This window comes from Pithys albifrons, chromosome 5, assembly GCF_047495875.1.
Source record: "Pithys albifrons albifrons isolate INPA30051 chromosome 5, PitAlb_v1, whole genome shotgun sequence".
In the NCBI taxonomy this organism is placed as follows: domain Eukaryota; kingdom Metazoa; phylum Chordata; class Aves; order Passeriformes; family Thamnophilidae; genus Pithys; species Pithys albifrons.
Window position 1 is genome coordinate 60,368,792 of NC_092462.1, and position 19,660 is coordinate 60,388,451.

General features: G+C 38.0%; 1 protein-coding gene across 10 annotated transcripts in view; it reads left to right on the forward strand.

The window, feature by feature from the left end:
- Positions 1–19,660, forward strand: part of PROM1 (prominin 1) — a 63,692-nt gene that overhangs the window by 30,670 nt on the left and 13,362 nt on the right. For 5 of the 10 annotated variants that reach the window (XM_071556754.1, XM_071556760.1, XM_071556755.1 and 2 more), the window contains 12 exons: positions 4,717–4,837; positions 7,527–7,590; positions 9,857–9,946; positions 10,606–10,629; positions 11,272–11,489; positions 11,909–11,983; positions 13,114–13,177; positions 14,879–15,038; positions 17,055–17,207; positions 18,058–18,181; positions 18,583–18,686; positions 19,134–19,218. In XM_071556754.1, the coding sequence (XP_071412855.1) occupies positions 4,717–4,837; positions 7,527–7,590; positions 9,857–9,946; positions 10,606–10,629; positions 11,272–11,489; positions 11,909–11,983; positions 13,114–13,177; positions 14,879–15,038; positions 17,055–17,207; positions 18,058–18,181; positions 18,583–18,686; positions 19,134–19,218 (1,282 nt within the window). The remainder of the gene's footprint in view (positions 1–4,716; positions 4,838–7,526; positions 7,591–9,856; positions 9,947–10,605; positions 10,630–11,271; positions 11,490–11,908; positions 11,984–13,113; positions 13,178–14,878; positions 15,039–17,054; positions 17,208–18,057; positions 18,182–18,582; positions 18,687–19,133; positions 19,219–19,660) is intronic. The other 5 variants (XM_071556759.1, XM_071556763.1, XM_071556761.1 and 2 more) reach the window with 1 other exon arrangement.

Below are 19,660 nucleotides of genomic sequence, written 5' to 3' on the forward strand. Positions count from 1 at the left end.
TGCTGTGGCTCTTGAATAGGAAAACACATAGTCAGTTTTTTGTCTTCCTGAGAGATCTTGTTATAACATCTTTCTTGAAGTTTTGGATGTTACATAGGAAGGAAGGTAAAGCCAAGTCTGGAGGAAGGGAATGGTATTTGGCATCTTGGCATGTACCTCATGCAGGCTTCATAGAATCATAGAATCGATTGGGTTGGAAAAGACCTCCAAGATCATCGAGTCCAACCCTTGGTCCAACTCTAGTCCATTTACTAGATCATGGCACCCAGCGCCATGTCCAATCTGTGTTTAAAAATCTAGGGATGGTGAATCCACCACCTCTCCGGGCAGCCCATTCCAATGCCTGATTACTCTCTCTGTAAAGAATTTTTTTCTGATATCCAACTTAAATTTCCCCTGGCAGAGCTTAAGTCCGTGCCCCCTTGTCCTATTGCTGAGTGCCTGGGAGAAGAGACCAGCCCCCACCTGGCTATAACTTCCCTTCAGGTAGTTATAGACAGTGATGAGGTCACCTCTGAGCCTCCTCTTCTCCAGGTTAAACAACCCCAGCTCCCTCAGCATCTCCCCATAAGGCTTGTGCTCCAGTCCCTTCACCAGCCTTGTTGCTCTTCTCTGGACTCGCTCCAGCACCTCAATACCCTTTCTGCACTGGGGCCCAGAACTGAACACAGTACTCAAGGTGTGGCCTCACCAATGCAGAGTACAGGGGAAGGATCACTTTCCTGGTCCTGCTGGCCATGCTATTTTTGATACAGGACGGGATCCCATTGGCCTTCTTGGCCACCTGGGCACACTGTTGGCTCATGTTGAGCTTCCTGTCAATTAGTACTCCAAGGTCCCTTTCTGCCTGGCTGCTCTCCAGCCACTCTGTGCCCAACCTGTAGCGCTGCAGGGGGTTGTTGTGGCCAAAGTGCAGGACCCGGCACTTGGCCTTATTGAACTTCATCCCATTGGAATCAGCCCATCTCTCAATCTATCCAGATCCCTCTGCAGAGCCCTCCTGCCTTCCAGCAGGTCGACACTCCCTCCCAACTTGGTGTCATCAGCAAATTTGCTGATGATGATCTCAATCCCCTCATCTAAATCATCAATAAAGATGTTAAACAGGACTGGACCCAACACAGACCCCTGGGGAACACCACTAGTGACTGGCCGCCAGCTGGATGCAGCTCCGTTCACCAGCACTCTCTGGGCCTGACCCTCCAGCCAGCTCTTAATCCAGGAGAGGGTACACTTGTCCAGGCCATGGGCTACCAGCTTTTTCAGGAGTATATTATGGGAGACAGTATCAAAGGCCTTGCTGAAGTCCAGATAGACCACATCCACAGCCTTCCCCTCATCCACCAGGTGGGTCACCTGATCGTAGAAAGAGATCAGGTTGGTCAGACAGGACCTGCCCCTCCTAAACCCATGCTGGCTGGGTCTAATCCCTTGTCCACCCTGAAGGTGCTGTGTGATTGCACTCAGGATGAACTGCTCCATAACCCTGCCAGGCACGGAGGTCAGGCTGACAGGCCTGTAGTTGCCAGGGTCCTGCTTGCAGCCCTTTTTGTGGATTGGGGTGACATTCGCCAACCTCCAATCATCTGGGACCTCCCCAGAGAGCCAGGACTGTTGGAAGATGATGGAGAGCGGTTTGGCAAGCTCTTCTGCCAGCTCCTTCATCACCCTGGCATGGATCCCATCTGGTCCCATAGACTTGTTAGGATCCAGCTGGCTCAGTAAGTTGGTCACTATTTCCTCCTGGAATACAGGAGGGGTATTCAGCTCCCTCTCCCTGTCCACCAGCTCCAGAGGCCAGTTGTCTTGAGGGCCACCTGTCTTACTGGTGAAAACTGAGGCAAAGTAGGTGTTAAGTATCTCAGCCTTCTCCTCATCTTCCTTAACTATATTTCCCTCCAAGTCCAACCGAGAATGCTTCACAGGCATTCTCTTGGCTTGGTGAGACTGGTAATACATGCTGTTCAGAACCTGGAAATCAGCATTACCTGAAATAACTAGTGGAAAATTTGGTACAGAAATCTCTAGCCCATTATTTTCTTAAATGCATTAGCTACTAGTGAGGAAAGGGCCATTCTTCCAATATTTAAATTTGTTCAGGGTTTCTAAATTTTTTGCAAGTTCAACTAAAGGAAAAACTTGAGTTCCTCTCTGTGACTGGACTAGTAACATTTACTCCATTTGTCAAACCTAACAAGAAACTTGAGTGTGGAATATCAGACTCCTGAATAATTATTTAAACAATTCCCCAATCTCTTACAGAAAAAACATACCTTTTTATTCCTGATTTATGACTTTCTCCTTGTAGCTGTGTATTGAATGTTGACTCAAGGTTCGGTTACATAATAAATAGATTTTTTTCCTCTCTCGTGTTTGTTTACATTCACAGTTGTGCCGAGTGCCTTTTCTGCTTGAAGTATCTCCACTATCTTGTTTCCTTCCATTTAGGAAGCTCAAGAGAAAGATGATCGTGCTCCAGCCTTACAAAGTACTGTTTTGTTAGCTTCCAATTGACCTTTCTGCTCTGTGAGCATAGCATTGAAAGGACATTTAAACGCTGCTTGTCTAAAGAACGAGGATGTGGTTATAAGCTCTGAGCCTCAGAGTGATGTACAAATGTTTGATTTTCTTGATAGTTTGAGATAGTTTGTCTTCTCCTTAACAAAGAAAAATAAAAAAGCTTCGATAGCAATTGCCATCACAGTCGAGCAAAAAGAAAGAATAATACATTGCATATGTCCAAAATTAAGCCACCTGCTTCTGCTTGTCATGGCATCACAGGATGGTTTGAGTTGAAAGTTACTCAGTTCTTTGGTGTTTATGCATTCTGAGTTCTCATTCCTTGGGTGGTAGCTGATGTTTCTGGCTGCTTGAGTGTTGGTCATAGTGGAAATAAAACTATGCCATTTACTGTAGGTTAAGTAAGTAGGAAGATAAATCTGTGTGTTCCTTCATTCCTTAGTGACTTCTGGGAGGTTAATCAATAGCCAGTTTTGAAGACATAGTTCTGAAATTTTTGGTAGAGAAGCAACCTCTTCATGTCAAACTCTGTCATCCTGTTGTGAATATTTTTTGATGTTGAGAAAAATGTTAGTGAAGGGATCCTAACAGACCTGCACCTGTAGCATATAGTCTTGCTCTGTCTCCTTTTAACATTTCAGACAGAGCCTTCTAAGAGTATTTGTCAGAGCAGCAGAAACTCTTATACTTGGGACCAGTTTTACCAAAAGAACAAGCCTTTATATTTTTTGGGAAGGCTAAAGTAGGAAAAGCAAAATAAAGATGAAGGTTTGGTTTTGATTCAATGAAGAAGGAGATGAGCATCATGAATGAGGGTGTTTTGCTCCTGTCTTGCCAGGATACACAAGTCATGTTGTTTTAGGTACCTCTTTGCTCCCCACTGTCACATTTATGTGGCTGTATTACAGCTTTTTTTTGAACATAAATTCTTTGGAGCAAGAGTTATACTTACCATGTATCTATTTTCCCATAGATGGCCTGGTGTAGGGTTTTCTTTAAGTCTTATTTTAAAAAAACCTAATATCTAGGTCTTGACACCCCAGCTTAGGAAGTTTGACAGTCTGGAAGGAGTACAATACCATTTGTCTTCGTGATTCCCTTCTCCTGTGTTTGGATGTCCATAATGACTCTTTGGAGTGCTGCCTTTCTAGTGCTGAGCTGTTGTATTGCAGTACAAAGTGAGGGACTGAACAACCAGGTGCCAACCAGGAATTGCCTGTAATGCACCTGACTGCAGCCTCAAGGCAGTGTCTGCCCTTTGGGGGTGTATCCTGCCTGTGGTGAGTGGTTCTCTGCTGTCTTCTGGAAAGTCAGTGCTTAACCCATGAGGGGGTTTGTAGTCAGCCTGGTTCTGAGGCTGTTACCACTGGTGGTTACTCCTGACCTTACTGGTACTTGTCTCAAAGGCTCTGAATGTGATATGTTTAAAAACAAGTCATCCTTCTGTTTATTTTACACTTAAGCTACACAAAAAACTAAGGATCATGTATGCTAAGAGAGCTTCGAAGACTCTCATGGGACCTTTAATTGCTTTTTTGCTTACTGTTTGTGTAGATCTGCCATGCTGTAATTAGAATTTTACAGTAGGGAATAATCAAATAGAAAATAATCAGCAGCAGTGCTGACTGGAAGTCTAGCTCACTTTCCACCTTTTGTTTCAGTATCAGGAAATGCTTATATATTATTTTAGCATTAATAGGGATTGTTTGTATGCTTTTGAAAAATCCATGCAATTATGTAAATAAATTATGCCATTATGAATAAATCTTTCTAAAGTTATCAGATGAAAAATAGTCCTTTTCACAGTTATGAGCATTTGCTTGTAGCTGTGTCAAAGTAAATGATACTTGTAAAAGAGCCTAACTTTTCTAAGTCTCATACAATTTACCCAGACTATACATGTTTTCTGACAGTACCCATGCAAATGGATTAGTAGTAAGTTTATGACTTCTGAAAGCTTTGAGTTAGCATTGCTTTTCCTTTATTTTTTTTAATTAGTAGTACAATATCGACCCTTGTGGCTCATTCCTCTACTCTGTCTTATGGTGCATGTGAGAACCTGTAGTATGAAAAAGAAAAAAAATTATGGAGACCTTTCTTTTGATATGCTAACTTTCATTTGCTGTATTTTTTTGGTTCTGTTTTATTTTAGAGTGTGCATTTGCAGTAACAAATAAATATCTGTATTTTTTGTAGTGTTGGAGTGCTCTGTGCATATGCTGCCAACCAGCATTTAACTAACCAAGTCCGAGGAGCAAAGAAACTGGTTAACAGTAATTTTAAAGATCTGAAAATTTTCCTTAACGACACTCCAGCGGTAAAGAATTTTTTCTTTATGGGGAACAAGGGTGGGAGGGAAGAGGTATAGATAAGAAATATTTCAGAAAATAATTCTTTCTCTCTCTTTAAATCACACTTGCATTATTTTGTTTATTCTTTGTGTATCAATCTCAGTAAGTAGAATAAATGATGTGAGGTAAGATTTTCACAGAGCAGTGAGTGTTTGGAAGTTACCCTGATGAATCAGCATTCTTTAAACAGCTTCTGAGCTGTACTCCAGGAAGAAGCTGCTATGATGCTTGTAGGCTCTTCTCCTCCTACTGAACTAGGGCAGATCACTAGTAGATGATAAACAACTTGGAAAAATCAGGTTTTAAAAGGAATACATACAGAAAGATATATTACATGAAAACTTGGATTCCTTGTAGTTCTTTCCTGTTCCCTTGTATTTTGTACTTAGTTTATGTGCTCTGGGACTGAGCCACAATAACTTCTTTTCCAGGAATATTTCTCACTGTTTTATTTCAAACCAGAGTCTTACTGTACCATACTGAACAAGAAGTAACTCTTTCCTTTCAGACTTTTCTTAGAGTCCCATAAGCAATTCTCTGCATATCTTGTTTTATACTGAAAGAAAAAAAGAAATGCTAGTGAGGAAGACTTGTAAACAGTGTACAGTTTCAATTCTTTGTGAATTTGTAGAGAAAAGCAAGTCTTACAGTCTGACTACCTTGGCTTTCATTAGTTTTGATTATTTGAATTAAATTTTATTAACGTGTTTTGCTTCCGTGAAAGTAGAAATCGGTGGAATTCATACAACTATGTGGAATTCACAAGTGTGGTAGCATTCCAGTCACAATAACTCTGGGCTGGTTTTTTTCCTGGCCAGAGCTGTATGAGAGCAGGAGACATCTGGAGGATGCCATAAAATGTTTTCCTGTCTGGAGATGTTCCCTTTACAGTTACTCATCTGTGCTTGGAGCTGTGACAAACTAGTGGTGGAGGTCTATGGCAGAAAGTAGGTCATGCCAATAACCCCTCTTGAAACAGAGTGCCTTTTGTCAGTCTGGAGCTGACACTGGGCACAGAAGGATAAATCCAGTCACGTCAGAAACCACCGGAGTCCCGCTGACAGCACACTGAGTGCTGACAATAGGAAACGTCAGAGCAGAAAATCTGTTATGCGGAAGTAACTTATCTTAGACGCAAAAGTAGACACTGGCTAAAATGTTAATAAAAAGGCTGAAGTATTAAATCTAAAACGTGTCAGGACTTGGAACACTTGTGCCAGAGGTTACTCAAAATCTCACTTAGCTTATTTTTTTAGTTTCAAAGCAGGATTATTACTCTTTCTTTTTTAGACTTGGTGCTGATGCAGTCATCAGCTGTATCTTCTAAGTCTTTTAAGGTGCATGAGTATCATGTGTACACACACATTTGTAAGAATTTCTAGAGTAAAGCAGAATGCTTCAGCTTTTTGAGAAAGTTCTAGAATCCAGCCGATTGGCTATAAAGCTCTGAAATCCAAACTGATGCCCTTGACTCATCAGTATGATGTGTATACAGCATGTAAGAGGATTTGAAAAAGAAGTCTCATGTTAAGAGTTCATGTCACAGAAGATTTGCCGACTGTGAGTACTGAGTGATAACACTGTTAGTTAGACGGAATCACCTTTTGTCTGTGACATTGCTGGAGACAAGGCAAAACCTGTAGCCCTGCAAAAGTTTAGTCCTTAGGTTAGCTTAGGTAGACAAAACATCCAAATAAACAAAAATATACCTACACCCTCCTTAGTAGGGAACTCAAATATTTTTTCCTGTTTTACAAAAGGGATATCCTGCTCTATACTTTGTTATTTAACGATGTCCACTGCTCTATCATCAATAGGGTGGTTTTTTGGTCTTTTTTTCTTTACTTCACAGAAAGTTTGACACTGCAAGCCAGATACACTTTGGTACTCATTGGAGTCATGCTTAAAATAGAAAATCCATTTGTCAAGTGTGTTAACCTTTACACCACTCTTAACTTGTTAGGGGTAGAATTCTTAATGCATTATTTTAAACATGCAGAGATCAGTGAAGGTTATTTAATGTCTTCTCAAAATTAGTATAGAATTTCCACTTGGGATAGTTCTTGATAGCCTTTTGTCCAAACCCAGTATCTGATGATAACTCAGTTGCTGGTTTATATTGTTATGGTGTCTTGGTAGAGCTCAAGTTGAGACCAAATCCACTTGGGGGTTTGGATTAAGACAGAGCAGTTGTCTCCTTTCCACAAGGCAAGCTCTGAGAGGCTGCCCAGGCACCTGCCAGTTGGGTTGGTGAATTGCCTCAGAATTACCACTGCATCAATGCTGCACATCTCTCTCTTCATGAAGAAGAAACTAATGCCATGAGAAGATCAAGTAACAAAGTTGGAGACATACAAAACCATATTGGCCTGACTGACTCAAAGCCTTCATTAAGGTTGCAGTTCCTGCCACTTAACTCTTTTAAACTGAATCACTTACTACAGAGATGTTCCAATTAAGCAGATGTCCCAGTTAAACTGTTCTTTTATTATATGCAGGTCTGCTAAGAAAATAGATTACTTAGTTAAGTGAAAACAGTAGAAAGCCAGGGAGTTTGCAGAAATATTGTGAATGTTTCAAGGTGACAGTTTGACGCATTCAAAATCATCACTTTTCCAATTCTTTTAATTTTTTTTTTAATCATCTGTTTTACAGCAAATTGACTATTTGGTGAGCCAGTACAACACAACTAAGGATAAAGCACTGTCTGACCTAAACAGTAAGTACTTTGGTTTAAAGGGGGTTAGCGACATGTATTTAAAAGCTGCAATAAGATCATGTAATTAGCTCATAACGCAAAGTGAAACTTTATTTATAAGAATATAGTTTTCAAACAGAAGTGCTGTTCTCTGTAGTGTAAGAGACCAAAATCAAAAATTCTTATCACAAAAAACATCTGAGAGCTGGTATAATGCATAGTATTTCCTGAAATTAAAGTCTTTTCTTAAATTGTTATACAATGAGCCAGTTTAATATTTTATTTTCCTTTTTGTAGTTCAGTAACAACTAATACTTAATGCTTTTTTTAGACTGTTTTTCCTCAGTTTTAAAATTGGAGTGAAATATCAAGGAACAGAGCTACTAGCAGTTATGATGGTTCCAATGAGTGAGAGATCTCTGTATTTGTTTATTTTTCCTGTTGAACTTTTGTCCTCTACTCAGCTAGAAATTCAGGTATAAGCTTATCTTCTTTCTAAAGCTGCTTAATGTATTTGCCATTCGGAATGAGCAGTTGAGGAGCAGGAGATAAAACTTGAAGTACAACTGCTGCACTTTCCCCTTCAGCACAATTCCAATGTAAGGCACTACCTTTTAAAGCTCTCAGTCAACAGAAACAACCAGAAAGTTGACTTTTAATTTTATAATTTTAGCTTTGCTTTACAAAACTCCCAACAGAAAGGGCCGACCATATTCAGTGCATTGTGAGCAGGTGTTAGTAAATGCGTACAGGTCTGCGTTTCAGGCTGAAGGATTGTTGCTGAGATCAAACTGTGCAATTGTGGCATCATGCCACTTATCATAAATTGACTTCTCATGCCCAGAGTCTATGCTTCTGTCTAGGTTTAAAATGTATTTTAAAGGTAGTTTTCAATGCAGCCAACTTGGCCTGCACTGAGGTTATTATGTTTTGTGTATATGAGGCTGTAATGCACATTGAATGTGCTTGGGAAAGTAGTAGGAGCAGTCGTCTTTCTGCTTGATTCTTAGCAGGAATACTTGATTCTTAGCAGGAAAAATGTGTGTAATCTCTAAGTGTATAAGAATAATAAGAATAAAAAAAGATTGACATCTGCATTTAAAGTACTACCTTGAAGCTTCCCAGACACTCCAAACTGAAATTTCAAATTAAGTGTTTTTCAGTTCTCAATGCCAATTTATTATGTTAGTTAACAGTAACCTAGCTGGATTTGAGATGAGAATGATCATTAGTAAATAAAAATAGCTTTTATTATCCTGAAATACCAGAATTATGTCTGTGACACCTGGGTACAAAAAAAATTCATTCTAAGGGAATCAGCGGTAGGATAAATCTCTAGAGAATTGTACATGAGTTTAGTTTGCCCAGCCTAAGGAAATGCTGAAAAGCGTTTTCTGCTTGATAAAAATTCTCATCCCAGGCCAGACATGACAGCACTGACAGTAACAGATGCTTCTGTACCATACAGTATTCCCATCTCGTCAGAAGCAAAAAACTCAAAAATGTGTTTACTGTGATCTGAAAATGTAGAAGACTCAGTGACTACCTAAAGGATATGTTACAATTAAGTTCTTCACCAAACTCTGCTTGGTGTTTCTCTGTCGTTTTGCTGAACTAAGCTTCGTTTTTGTTTATGGACAGTGGGACTGGAGTGTTTGGAGGTGGGAGAAGCTGTGGTTAAGCACGGAGCCAGTGCTGTGAACATCCGTGAGGGATGCCCTGTGCGAGGGGGCAGGCACTGGAGACTTGTGCTTAACATGCTTAAGGGATTTCAGCAGAGCTGGCTGGTGTGTCTGGGTTGTGGGTGACCTTGACATTGCTGGAATAGGAGAAAGGAAAAGAATCCATTTTTTAGTTTGTCTGGCACTAGGAAAGCATAGCATATAGTGAAGGAGTATGCCACAAAATTCCTGTCCAGATGTTGGGCATTTCTAACATAGATTGTGAAAAAAATACTGTTTCCAAAAGAGTAGAAAATGCAGTGAAATGCGTACTGTGGAGTTTGTTGAAATATGATGTGTCTTTACCTATATGTTCAAGTGCCAGTCAATATTGTCCACCATATTTTGATTTTTGCTGCTTTCATTTATAGGCCTATAGCTAGCTGAAGCAGAACTGTGTTCCTGCACTACCTTCTGTCACTAAGTTCTGACTGTCAGGCCTTAGCCAAATTTCAGTAATAGATGTGTATACTTTGTTAAGTACGCATCTGACAGCTCCTGCACTAAGAGATAATTTAAATTAAACTAGTGTGTAATAGGTTTTTTTTAATCTCTTCATACTACAGATGTTGGACCTGTGCTTGGAACAAGAGTTCAGGAACAGCTGGGAAAAGAAGTACGTCCTGCACTTGATGCAGCTCTGACAATGGCAGGAGGTAAAGATGTACATGTTTTTGTATAATTTTCTGTTGCCATGGTAAAACAGGCATTATCTCTCTAGTACACAGCATGGGATAGCTTTATGCAGTACCATGAGTCAGCTCATTCTTCTAAATGCCTTGATGTGTCTTTTACACTGAGAATTTCAGGAATTTTAAGATTTATACATACATTTAAAAGCTAAATCAAGATTTATGTGCTATTATTGGTACTTGGTTTCAGCAGTCATTAAAGAGAGATGAAATCTGATTTCCCTGCTCCAGGTTGTTGTCCCTTTCTGTTTAATATAAGGGAGACCTGGAAAACTGTCCTTTTAGAGCTGTCCGTAGGTATTTGCAGGTCAGGGAAAAAACTACAATGTCATTGTCCTGTACACTGTCAAGCTTATGAAAGTGCTAACCAGCATTTCTTCATTGTATCTTTGAGTTTGACATCGCTTATGTTCTTTCTCCTTCTAAAGAAAATATTCCTTTATTATTTTTTCCATTTAAGGGTTCTTTTTTTCAGGAATCAGGTACAGCTTATAGAAAAAAAGGGAAAGGCATCATGAACTTGAGTCACTTTGGGTTTGTTTTTTTTTAACCCATGAATTCTTTCTCATTCACATGTCATCATTCTCCTTTTTTTTGCTTTATTTCTCTTATTTGTCTTGAAGTCAAAGTGGAAAGGGCTATAAAAGGTAAAAAACACAGTAAAACCTTGTGTTGTGTGAAGTGCACTTTATTTTTGTAACTTGTGTATTTTTAGTTGTGTCTGTGTGGTTCTTTGTGTACTAAACATTTGTTCAGTGTTTGAATTTTTTCATTTTGTTTTGTTTATTTGGTGTGATTGGGATGCAATCCAAAGCCAGTGCTGACTGCTCATTAATGCTTGGCTTATGCAACATGATCTCCTTACCTTTCATCTTGCAGCTATGTAATTTATGAGTTGGATTATAAGTCAAATACTGAAAATACTGTTTTGTGGATGTGGGCTTTCTTTTAATTTCTAATGACCAAGTTAAAGTTCTTTACTGAAATTGCTGAGTGATGAGGGATAGGGAAAGGGTAAAAAAGAGTAATGTGGGAAGTGAATGGAATCTCAATAAAAATAGCATGAGCACATTCATTTCTTTGTAGGAAAACATAAGTAGTGTATTTTTATGTGCAAAAACTATGTATTCTGTGCTAGAGGGTTTTTCTGGGAGGGAGGCAGGGTTATTTAAATCAGTATTGTTAAGAATATTATAGCACTTATGCATGTACACTTTCTCTTCCTATCTGTATCTATAGTCTGCTTTCTAACTATAGTGTTGTTTTTTTTTTAATGCACTTCCTTGTAGCCATCAGAGAAACGAAGGAAGCACTGGAAAATGTGAGTGTCTCTGTAGAGGTTCTGCAGGAGGGAACAGAGAGGCTTCATGCAAACTTGACAGATGTTAAAATGCATCTAAGCAACACCCTCAATGACTCCGCATGCAATGCAGCTCAGGCAGCCTCAACTTGCAATATCATCAGGAATTCATTAAATCAACTGAACATCAATGCCAATTTTAGTGGGGTAAGATTTTGTAATAATAGTTTTCATACTCTTAGAGCATGATTGCCTTGAAAAAGCCCAGTCATATTTCTGCAGCTCAGTGGCTTGGTGTGTGCTGCGACTTGTGAGATAAGTGACTTTCCCTTATGCTGTGTTTCTGGGTAATTCCAGTCAGTCTTTTCATCTTCTCTGTAGAAAAGGATAAAATGTGTGTCAAGCAGCTGTGTTAAGGTGCTGCTCTTGGCAGTGAAATAACCTGCCCTCCCATAAATGCTGAGGTTAAGCTTTGCTTTTGTGCAGCAGAAGTTTCATGAGTGTGTTGGAAAGATTCTGCTACAAATCATTCTGGTTTCTTTACCCTCTCCCCTGACTTTGAAATATATACTAAATTTGCAATACTGCTACTTCCATGTGACTGAGGCATGTTTTTTGCTTCCTAGTTGCCGGGAGTGAGCTCACAGCTTGCAAAGATCAATGATGTCCTTAAAATAGACCTTTCCAGTCTGGTTCAAAAGGTATGTTTTTTGACAGACTTGTAAACTGTTAATAAATAAAGTGGGATACTTGTGTGTCACTTGTTTTCCCTTGGTTTCTCAAGGGTAATTCTTTTATTCCCACCTTGTCCTGCTTTGTGGTGGATAGCTCTCATTATTCCATTGTTTGGCCATGATCTAATATTTGAAAATATGAATGTAGTACTTTGTATCTCCAGGATAATGCAGGTCAAAAATGTTTGTGAATTGTCTGGTTGAAAGAACAATCATAAAAAAACAAAAAGCAGAATCATGAATCCAATGGCATACTTTGTATTTTTTGATTCACACTAAAGAAATAAAAAACCTCCATGTTCGCCTCACTAGTTTTATTGTATTCCAGCTATTTTGAAATACTTCTTTTAAATTCTTTATGTACATATTTGGTGTTAAAACTGGTGCAATAGACCAGGTGTAATTGCTATTAGTATTTTTGCAAGACTTTCCACAAAACAATGATTTTCACCTAGAAAAAAAAGTGACTTAGTTTGAGCAGGTGAAAAATCTAATAATCTGAAAACATTTGTTAGGAATTCAAGGCACTTTCTTGAACCAAAGGCCATATATAGGGGGCTTAGACCCCTGCTTGCTTATGAAGTGACCAGGTTTGCAGGGACTAAGGCTTCAAGCATCCCCTGCAATGGCTTCTCCTTTCAGTCCAGATAAGCTACTCAGCTGTGTCGCCATGGCTTAGACCCTCTCTTTTGCCTTCTCGCTGAAGAAAGGATTGCAGTGCCTTTAGAGACAGCTGGAGTGCATTGTTTGTAACATGCATTTCATGTTTGGAAGACACAGACTTGTGAAGAGAAGGCATTTGGCTGGTACACAGTAAAGCCATTCACATGGTGAATTTTCATATGTACTTTTTTGGTTTTAGATGAGATGGATCTGACAGACAACAAAGTTTGAGGTGATTGTGACTGATTGATGTGTATTTAGCTTTTTTCCCAGAAGTATTCAAGAGAGCAAACTGAAAAAATTATGTATTTTTCATAGTTTTACCACATACATTTAATTATGTGTATACTTTTGATCCTTGAATGAAAGGGAAAAAATTGCAAGCAATTTTACAATGAGAAACATGCTCTAATTTTTCCAACTTCTATTCTTAGGGTTATGCAGCTTTTAATGATACTCCAGACTTAGTGGTGAATCAGACCAGGAACATTTTATCAGGTGAGGACATACTGTCTTTTCACTTTGATTGTTTAATGTTTTTGTTTTCATTTATTGATAATGTATTTTCTTGGCTAAAGATCATTAAAAATGGAAATGTAAATATTACCTTTTTTTTTCTTAACCGGGTGCCAGAAAAAAAACCATACAAGGCAACTCTGTCTTAATGAGAACCCAAAACTAAATCTAAGAATAGGCCATGTAGTATTTCATGGAGGAGTTTTATCTGTTAGGCTTTTTACTGCTCAAGTGGTGAGAAATCTTGGGATCCCAACTTGACACTGACACTTTATTTGGTTGAATGGCTAATTTTCCTTGACTGATGCGTTTATGATACATTTAGGAGTGTGATGTTAAAAAAAACTGAACCTGCCTGCTGTTGTATTAAAATGTAATGGATGGCGAAGGGAAGGTAAAATTATGCCTTAAGGATAATTTACGTGGCTGTCTTAATTGTTTTGTTACTTGGGCTTTACACTTTTTACTCTTTGACCATACCTGTATGGTAGTATAGTGTATGTATACTAATCTGTTTTAATTTTTGTTCTTGCATTGTGGACCTGTTCTGCATTATATAAGCAGCTGTTCCTTGTAAGTTTTTCTGTTCTTTTTCTTCCCCTCCTGGGCAAAACAAAGCACAGTATAGACACGAATGTAGTGTACTGTGTGAACTTACCTCAAATGAGCCAGTTTTAGAAAACTGATGTTACACTTTTCATTAGGAAACCTAGAGCAGATTTATTTATTTTCAGCATCTGCTGATACCTGTAAACACAGACAAGCTGTCTTCATTCATCTGTCAGTTGTCGGGGGTTTGCACAAACAAATACATAGGTTGACTAGGAAAAAAATGCATTTATTTGTAAACTTTAAAAACAGAAGTGATTTGTTACTTGGTTGATTTGAAGTGTAAACATCAAAACAGACAGACTTGTCCAGTTGTTGTTTGAGAAAGAAGGTGGTGCCTACTACCACATTGCAACCTGTAATTACACATCCTGCAATTTCAAGTATGTTTCAGGGTGAATGAAGGGAGGAGTGTACAAAGAAACATAGACAGTATGTATAAGTGAATTAATCACATGTCTGTAAATCTACATAGTGTGTATCTAAACTGTAAATCTAGGGTAGCATGTTTGTTCATAGTCTGAAGGAAAATGGCTTAATTGATTGTTATCTCAAGAGTGTTGCTAACTAATGGGAAAGAATTTATTTAAGTAATCTTTTTTAATAAGGTTGAAAATAACTAGTATAGATTCTCAATATAGGCAGTATAATTTCTTTCAGTGTTGTATTCCCAAGGCATGAGGTTTAAATAGATTTTGATCTTCTCCTTCATAAATTTAGTCGCTAATTGTCTTCCTCAATGTTACCATTTGCAATATTGCATGAAAAGCAAGATTTAAGCTGGCTAGATAAAAAGTGACACATTCATTATAATGAAAGGCAAGAGGAAGAACTCTGGCTCAACTTCTACATCTTTCATCACTAAACTGAATGTTAAAAACAAAGTGCATTTTAGAATGCCATTGTGTCAGTTCAGAGCTCAGTGTTTTGTTGCCTGCTTGTCTCTTCCTCACACTTGTCTTCATGGCTTGCTTGCTACATGTGGCAAATGGCTTATCAGCATTTTATAATGCATACAAGGAATGTAAATTTCATCTATGGATCTGTAACAGTGAAATACGTATGTTCTTTTAGATATCAAAACCGTGCTGGAATCCATTGGTTCAAATATTACTGCGTTCACAAAAGCTCTCCCTGTTCAGAAGATTTTAGCAGATTTGATGATATATCTTACACAGAGTGAATCATATGTTCAAGATTATTTTCCAGTAGTGGAACAGTACGATTTCTACAGGTATGTATAAGAAATAAGGCAGGAGTGAAGTTCCACCTGTTTTTAATATTTTAATGTTCTGTAAAGGCAAGTGAACTATAAGTGAGGAACGCAGTGAAACAAAGATGCTATAAGGCACGCTCTGTTTGTTCCTGGCATTTTGGTAAAAGCCAAAAATGCAACTAATCAACAACTGGGTGCTGTTCACCACAGATCAAGAGGTAGTTTCTACTCTAGGCCTTCAGTTATTTTTCATGAAGGATAGATGTAAGTAGATGTCAGAGTTGTAACACTTAAAGGAATGGATTATTCTATAATACCAGACTGACCTTTTATTTTTTTAGGGCTTGTTTTCACTGAGTTTCATGTAATTTGTGAGAACATAGGACCACAGATACCTTGAAGCCAATCCCTTGTTATTGCACCCTTTTTACCACAGAGCAGGAGTAGCAGAGGCTGCCTCACACCTGTAAATGTTTGTGCTCCCATGCATGCCCCTGTTGGTGTCATACTTGTCCTTGCAACTGCATGGGTTAATTGTACCTTGAGAAACGCGTACTCTCTGTTTGAGGCTTTGGTGACCCTTACAGTTGAGTAATCTCATATTTTGAAGCATAAAGCTCTCTATTTCATACTGTCTACCTTTGTCCAGATTTAGTAATTTCTGTCCTCAACCTCATCAGATTCTCCCTACATTTTGTTTGATGCTTTGGTTGATTTTATAATTGATAATTGCTTTTATCTTTATGTCACAATCAGTTTCTTTTGCAAAGTGTGTGTTGCTGATTTTAATGCAGTGTAAAATAAAAGTAAACGGAAGACTGAACTTCTAGAACCTTATTTAGAACATTACCTTTAGCTCATTCCTTATCTGACAGTTTTTGTGGTGAGCCTTAATTTTACAAATTGATCAATATTTGCTTTAAAGCTCACATAGCATTAAACTAAATAAATATATTGTTTTATTCTGCTACTGGAGAATACATCTCATCTACATGGCACTTAAATGCCTGTTTTTGTCAAGCCTAACCTAATAGTACTTTAAGTACAAATTAAACCAACAAGCCTGTAGTTGTTGAAATTATTTTCTAACCATTCCTTTCTTAATTACAGATACATTATGTGTAGTTCTTAATAAATATCCTCTTACAAATATGTCTGTCAGCATTAATGGTTTTCTTTTTAGTGACTGTGCATATTCTTCACAATACTTCTTTTACAAAATTTTCTCTACAAAGGTACAGGGAGGAGAAAAGGGAACTTAAAAAATAGAAGCTGGAAGAAGTGACAACTAAAGGGAAAATGAAGTGCAGAGGGAATTGGGAGAGGGTGAAAGGCTAGAATGTGATATATAATGTGTGAATAAATGGATGTGCTCCAGCTATTTGGACAGATAGAACTGTTATGTGATGTAATTAATAAAAAGTAAAGTTCATTTCCTATCCAAGATCTTTTTCCTATCAAGTTCTGTTGACTGTTCCATTCATTTAAAGCATTCCAGCACAGACACACATGGCCTGAGTTTTTACAGCCTTAAATATTAAGAAAATAACCTTAAATATTTACGGTTACAAGCCTAACACAGTGTGCAAAAAAGTTAGTAAGCCTCACAGTAAGAGCAGCTGTGTACTTCATGACCAATAACCAATTCACATTCATGAATTTCTCCATTTCTTCCTGAATAAATTACTGTTTGAACAGTCATTTTTCTGCTTCCTCTGAGTCATTGTTTGCCCCACTTGGAGCACTTTGATGCAACAGCCCAGTCCACCTGCAGTAACTGGGGTTGGAAACACCTTGTTCCTCTGTTTGTTCCCCAGTCCTTCAGTAGCAGCTGTCTGTAATCCAGCAGTGACCGTGTTCTGGTCCAAAATACGTCCTTGGGTAGCAAATACTCTTTTTTTGTTGCTAACATTCGTTGCTCAAAAAGAATCCAAGTAGGCAGGTTGGGAGTATAGCATTGCATGATGTGTTCTGCAGGCCTCCAACATGTTCTTTGCGTGAAAATAACCAAGAACTTTGTCTTTTATTTCCTAGGTGGCTGGGTTGTCTCATTCTATGCTGCATGGTAGTCCTGATTCTGGTCTTTTACTATCTTGGATTGCTATGTGGCACCTGTGGCTATGATAAACATGCTTCCCCAACAACCAGAGGCTGTATCTCCAACACTGGAGGAAACTTTCTTATGGCGTAAGTGTCAGTTCTCAGAGAACAACCTGTAGAGAGTTGGTTTGGTGTATTTTGAAGGACATATATGTAAAAAACATCTAGTGTGTTACCTATGTATATCTGCTGAGAAAAAGTAGAAATAAATATAAATCTCACATACTTACACTGAGGGTCTTAGGGATTTTGGGTTGCTCTTTGATTTTTAGGATCATAGCTGAAGGATAAAACTGCATCTACTGTTTTAAGGCAAGTGCTGTAGCTAGTGGTTGTCTGTAAGCTCCTTTGGAAACTGCGGAAACTGGGATAATTGAAAGATAATTGAAAATCTAAGGGGAGAGTTACAGCTTTTTGGTACACTTCAGCATTTGCTTAAAATTACAAAACCTGTGTGAGGAGACAAGAAACACTTGACTTTCTCAGAGCATTTCAGTAGGTTTGGGGTTGAAAAGTGCCTACTATTGGTTTAATGTCGTTTCTGCTGAGTCCAGGAAAAGATTGCATCTGAAACCTTTCTAAAACTTTTTTGAGAGCACAAGGCTAGAGAGTTGAGTTCAAAACCAAAAATTGTATGATGTTTTGGCTCTTAAACATAATTCTTAACTCAGTTTGCATACCCAATGCAAATGTGAGCATTTTAGATGCACTTCAGCTGAAGACTTTACAGTGCTGAAATATACAAGAGGTTCCAGAGGACAAGAACGTATTTGTAAATCAGAGGTTTCAACCATCTATCAGTTTTCATATCTCTGTTTTACTGCTCACTGTTGGCTTCACTGTTGCCCCAAGTGTGTGTGTGTGTTTATATATTTATATATACGTATATATAGTGTTCTTAAAAAGCTAAAACTTACTCAGCTTATTTCTTTTTCAGTGGTGTTGGATTCAGTTTTCTTTTCTCCTGGGTGCTGATGGTTGTAGTGGTGCTCACCTTTGTCACAGGCGGAAACGTAGAAAAACTGGTTTGTGAGCCCTTTGAAGATAAAAATTTATTCAAGGTGAAGTTACTCATGTTACTAAAAAATTAATAGGATCCTCATGAGTCCAAATGGTCTTGTCAGTTCTATATAGCATATTTTTTATAGAACACTTTGAGTGAGTTTGATTCTGATTTTACTTTCCCCTTACACACCAAATAGAGACATTGATCCTTTCTTGGTTTAATTTGCTTTGCAGTGTAAGTACTGCGAGCCTGTCATCCTTTGCAGATAGATACTTCTGATTCAGCTTTCCTTGGTGGTGGGGAGCTTTAATATTCACTTTCTGCACAAAAGAGTTTGATCTGCTCTTTTGCTTGTATTTTCATAAGTGGATGATAAGCTTAGATGTGGGTATGTGTCAAAAGACCACACATGAAGAAACGTGGAATTACAGTATGTTACTGAATTTTGTCTTCTAGATTTTGGATACACCTTACTTACTAAATCAGCACTGGAAAAACTATCTTGCTGGAATCCTCTTTAAAAATCCGAATGTTAACTTGACTTTTGAAAAAGTGTACAGGTATTTAAGTTACGATTAAGATTTAATTCAGTTCATATTTAATTTATTCTTAGTTCATTCAATTTATAAATACTGGTTTTCTGGTATCTTCCATGCTTCATTTTTCAGGCACATCCAAAAATCGTACAAGTTCCAGAAGACAATTTTATTTTCCAGTTAATCACTAGCAAAAGCAATTTTCTCCTATATATGAGCTATTAGAGGTAGTTTTAGCACAATACATTGCATGATGATACTAGTTGAGCTCTTTGATAAAATATCTTGCATCTTTGAGACAAGCAGAAACTATTAATTACTTTTTTTATAAATTGAGCTTCAAAAAATATAGCCAGGATTTTTTTTCTAAAGGACTAATTTTCTTAGAATAAGAAAAAATCTTTAATCATGTCTTAATACTTGGTCCTTTGGGTGGTTTTCAGGTTGATCTGTGTATTTGTATTTTTTTAGTGATTGCAAGGAAAACAAAGGAATTTATACTTCCCTTCACCTCGAATACCTGTTCAATATCAATGAGTTTCTAAATATTAGTATGGTGAGTAAAAAAACCATGAGTGAGTGCGTGATTGTTTCTGAAGGATGTTTGCTCTTAAAACACCATATATATGTCTGGATTTTTGTTTTTATATACAAAACATCCTTCAAGGAGGCAAGAACTGTCCACACTACTCTGAAAGAAAGAAGTCTATTTACAAATAAGATGTTCTTTAACTGTCTCAGTGGTCCATGGAAGATTTTCTGATGTCTTTTTTTTAGGGGTGCTTATAATAATGTTGGTTTAAAATTTGAAGCTTTCATAGAATGTTGAAGTCTAATGTCTTCCAAAGGCTGCTTATGGTGTTTAATGACAGTCTTCTTTTTATATAAATGCCTTTCTTGGTGTATTCTCTTCTGATTCTGGTCAGATTTGTATTGATCCAGAATATGATATACTGTGGTCCTAGGAATGCTTCTGGTTTTGATTGGAAGGGGTTGGG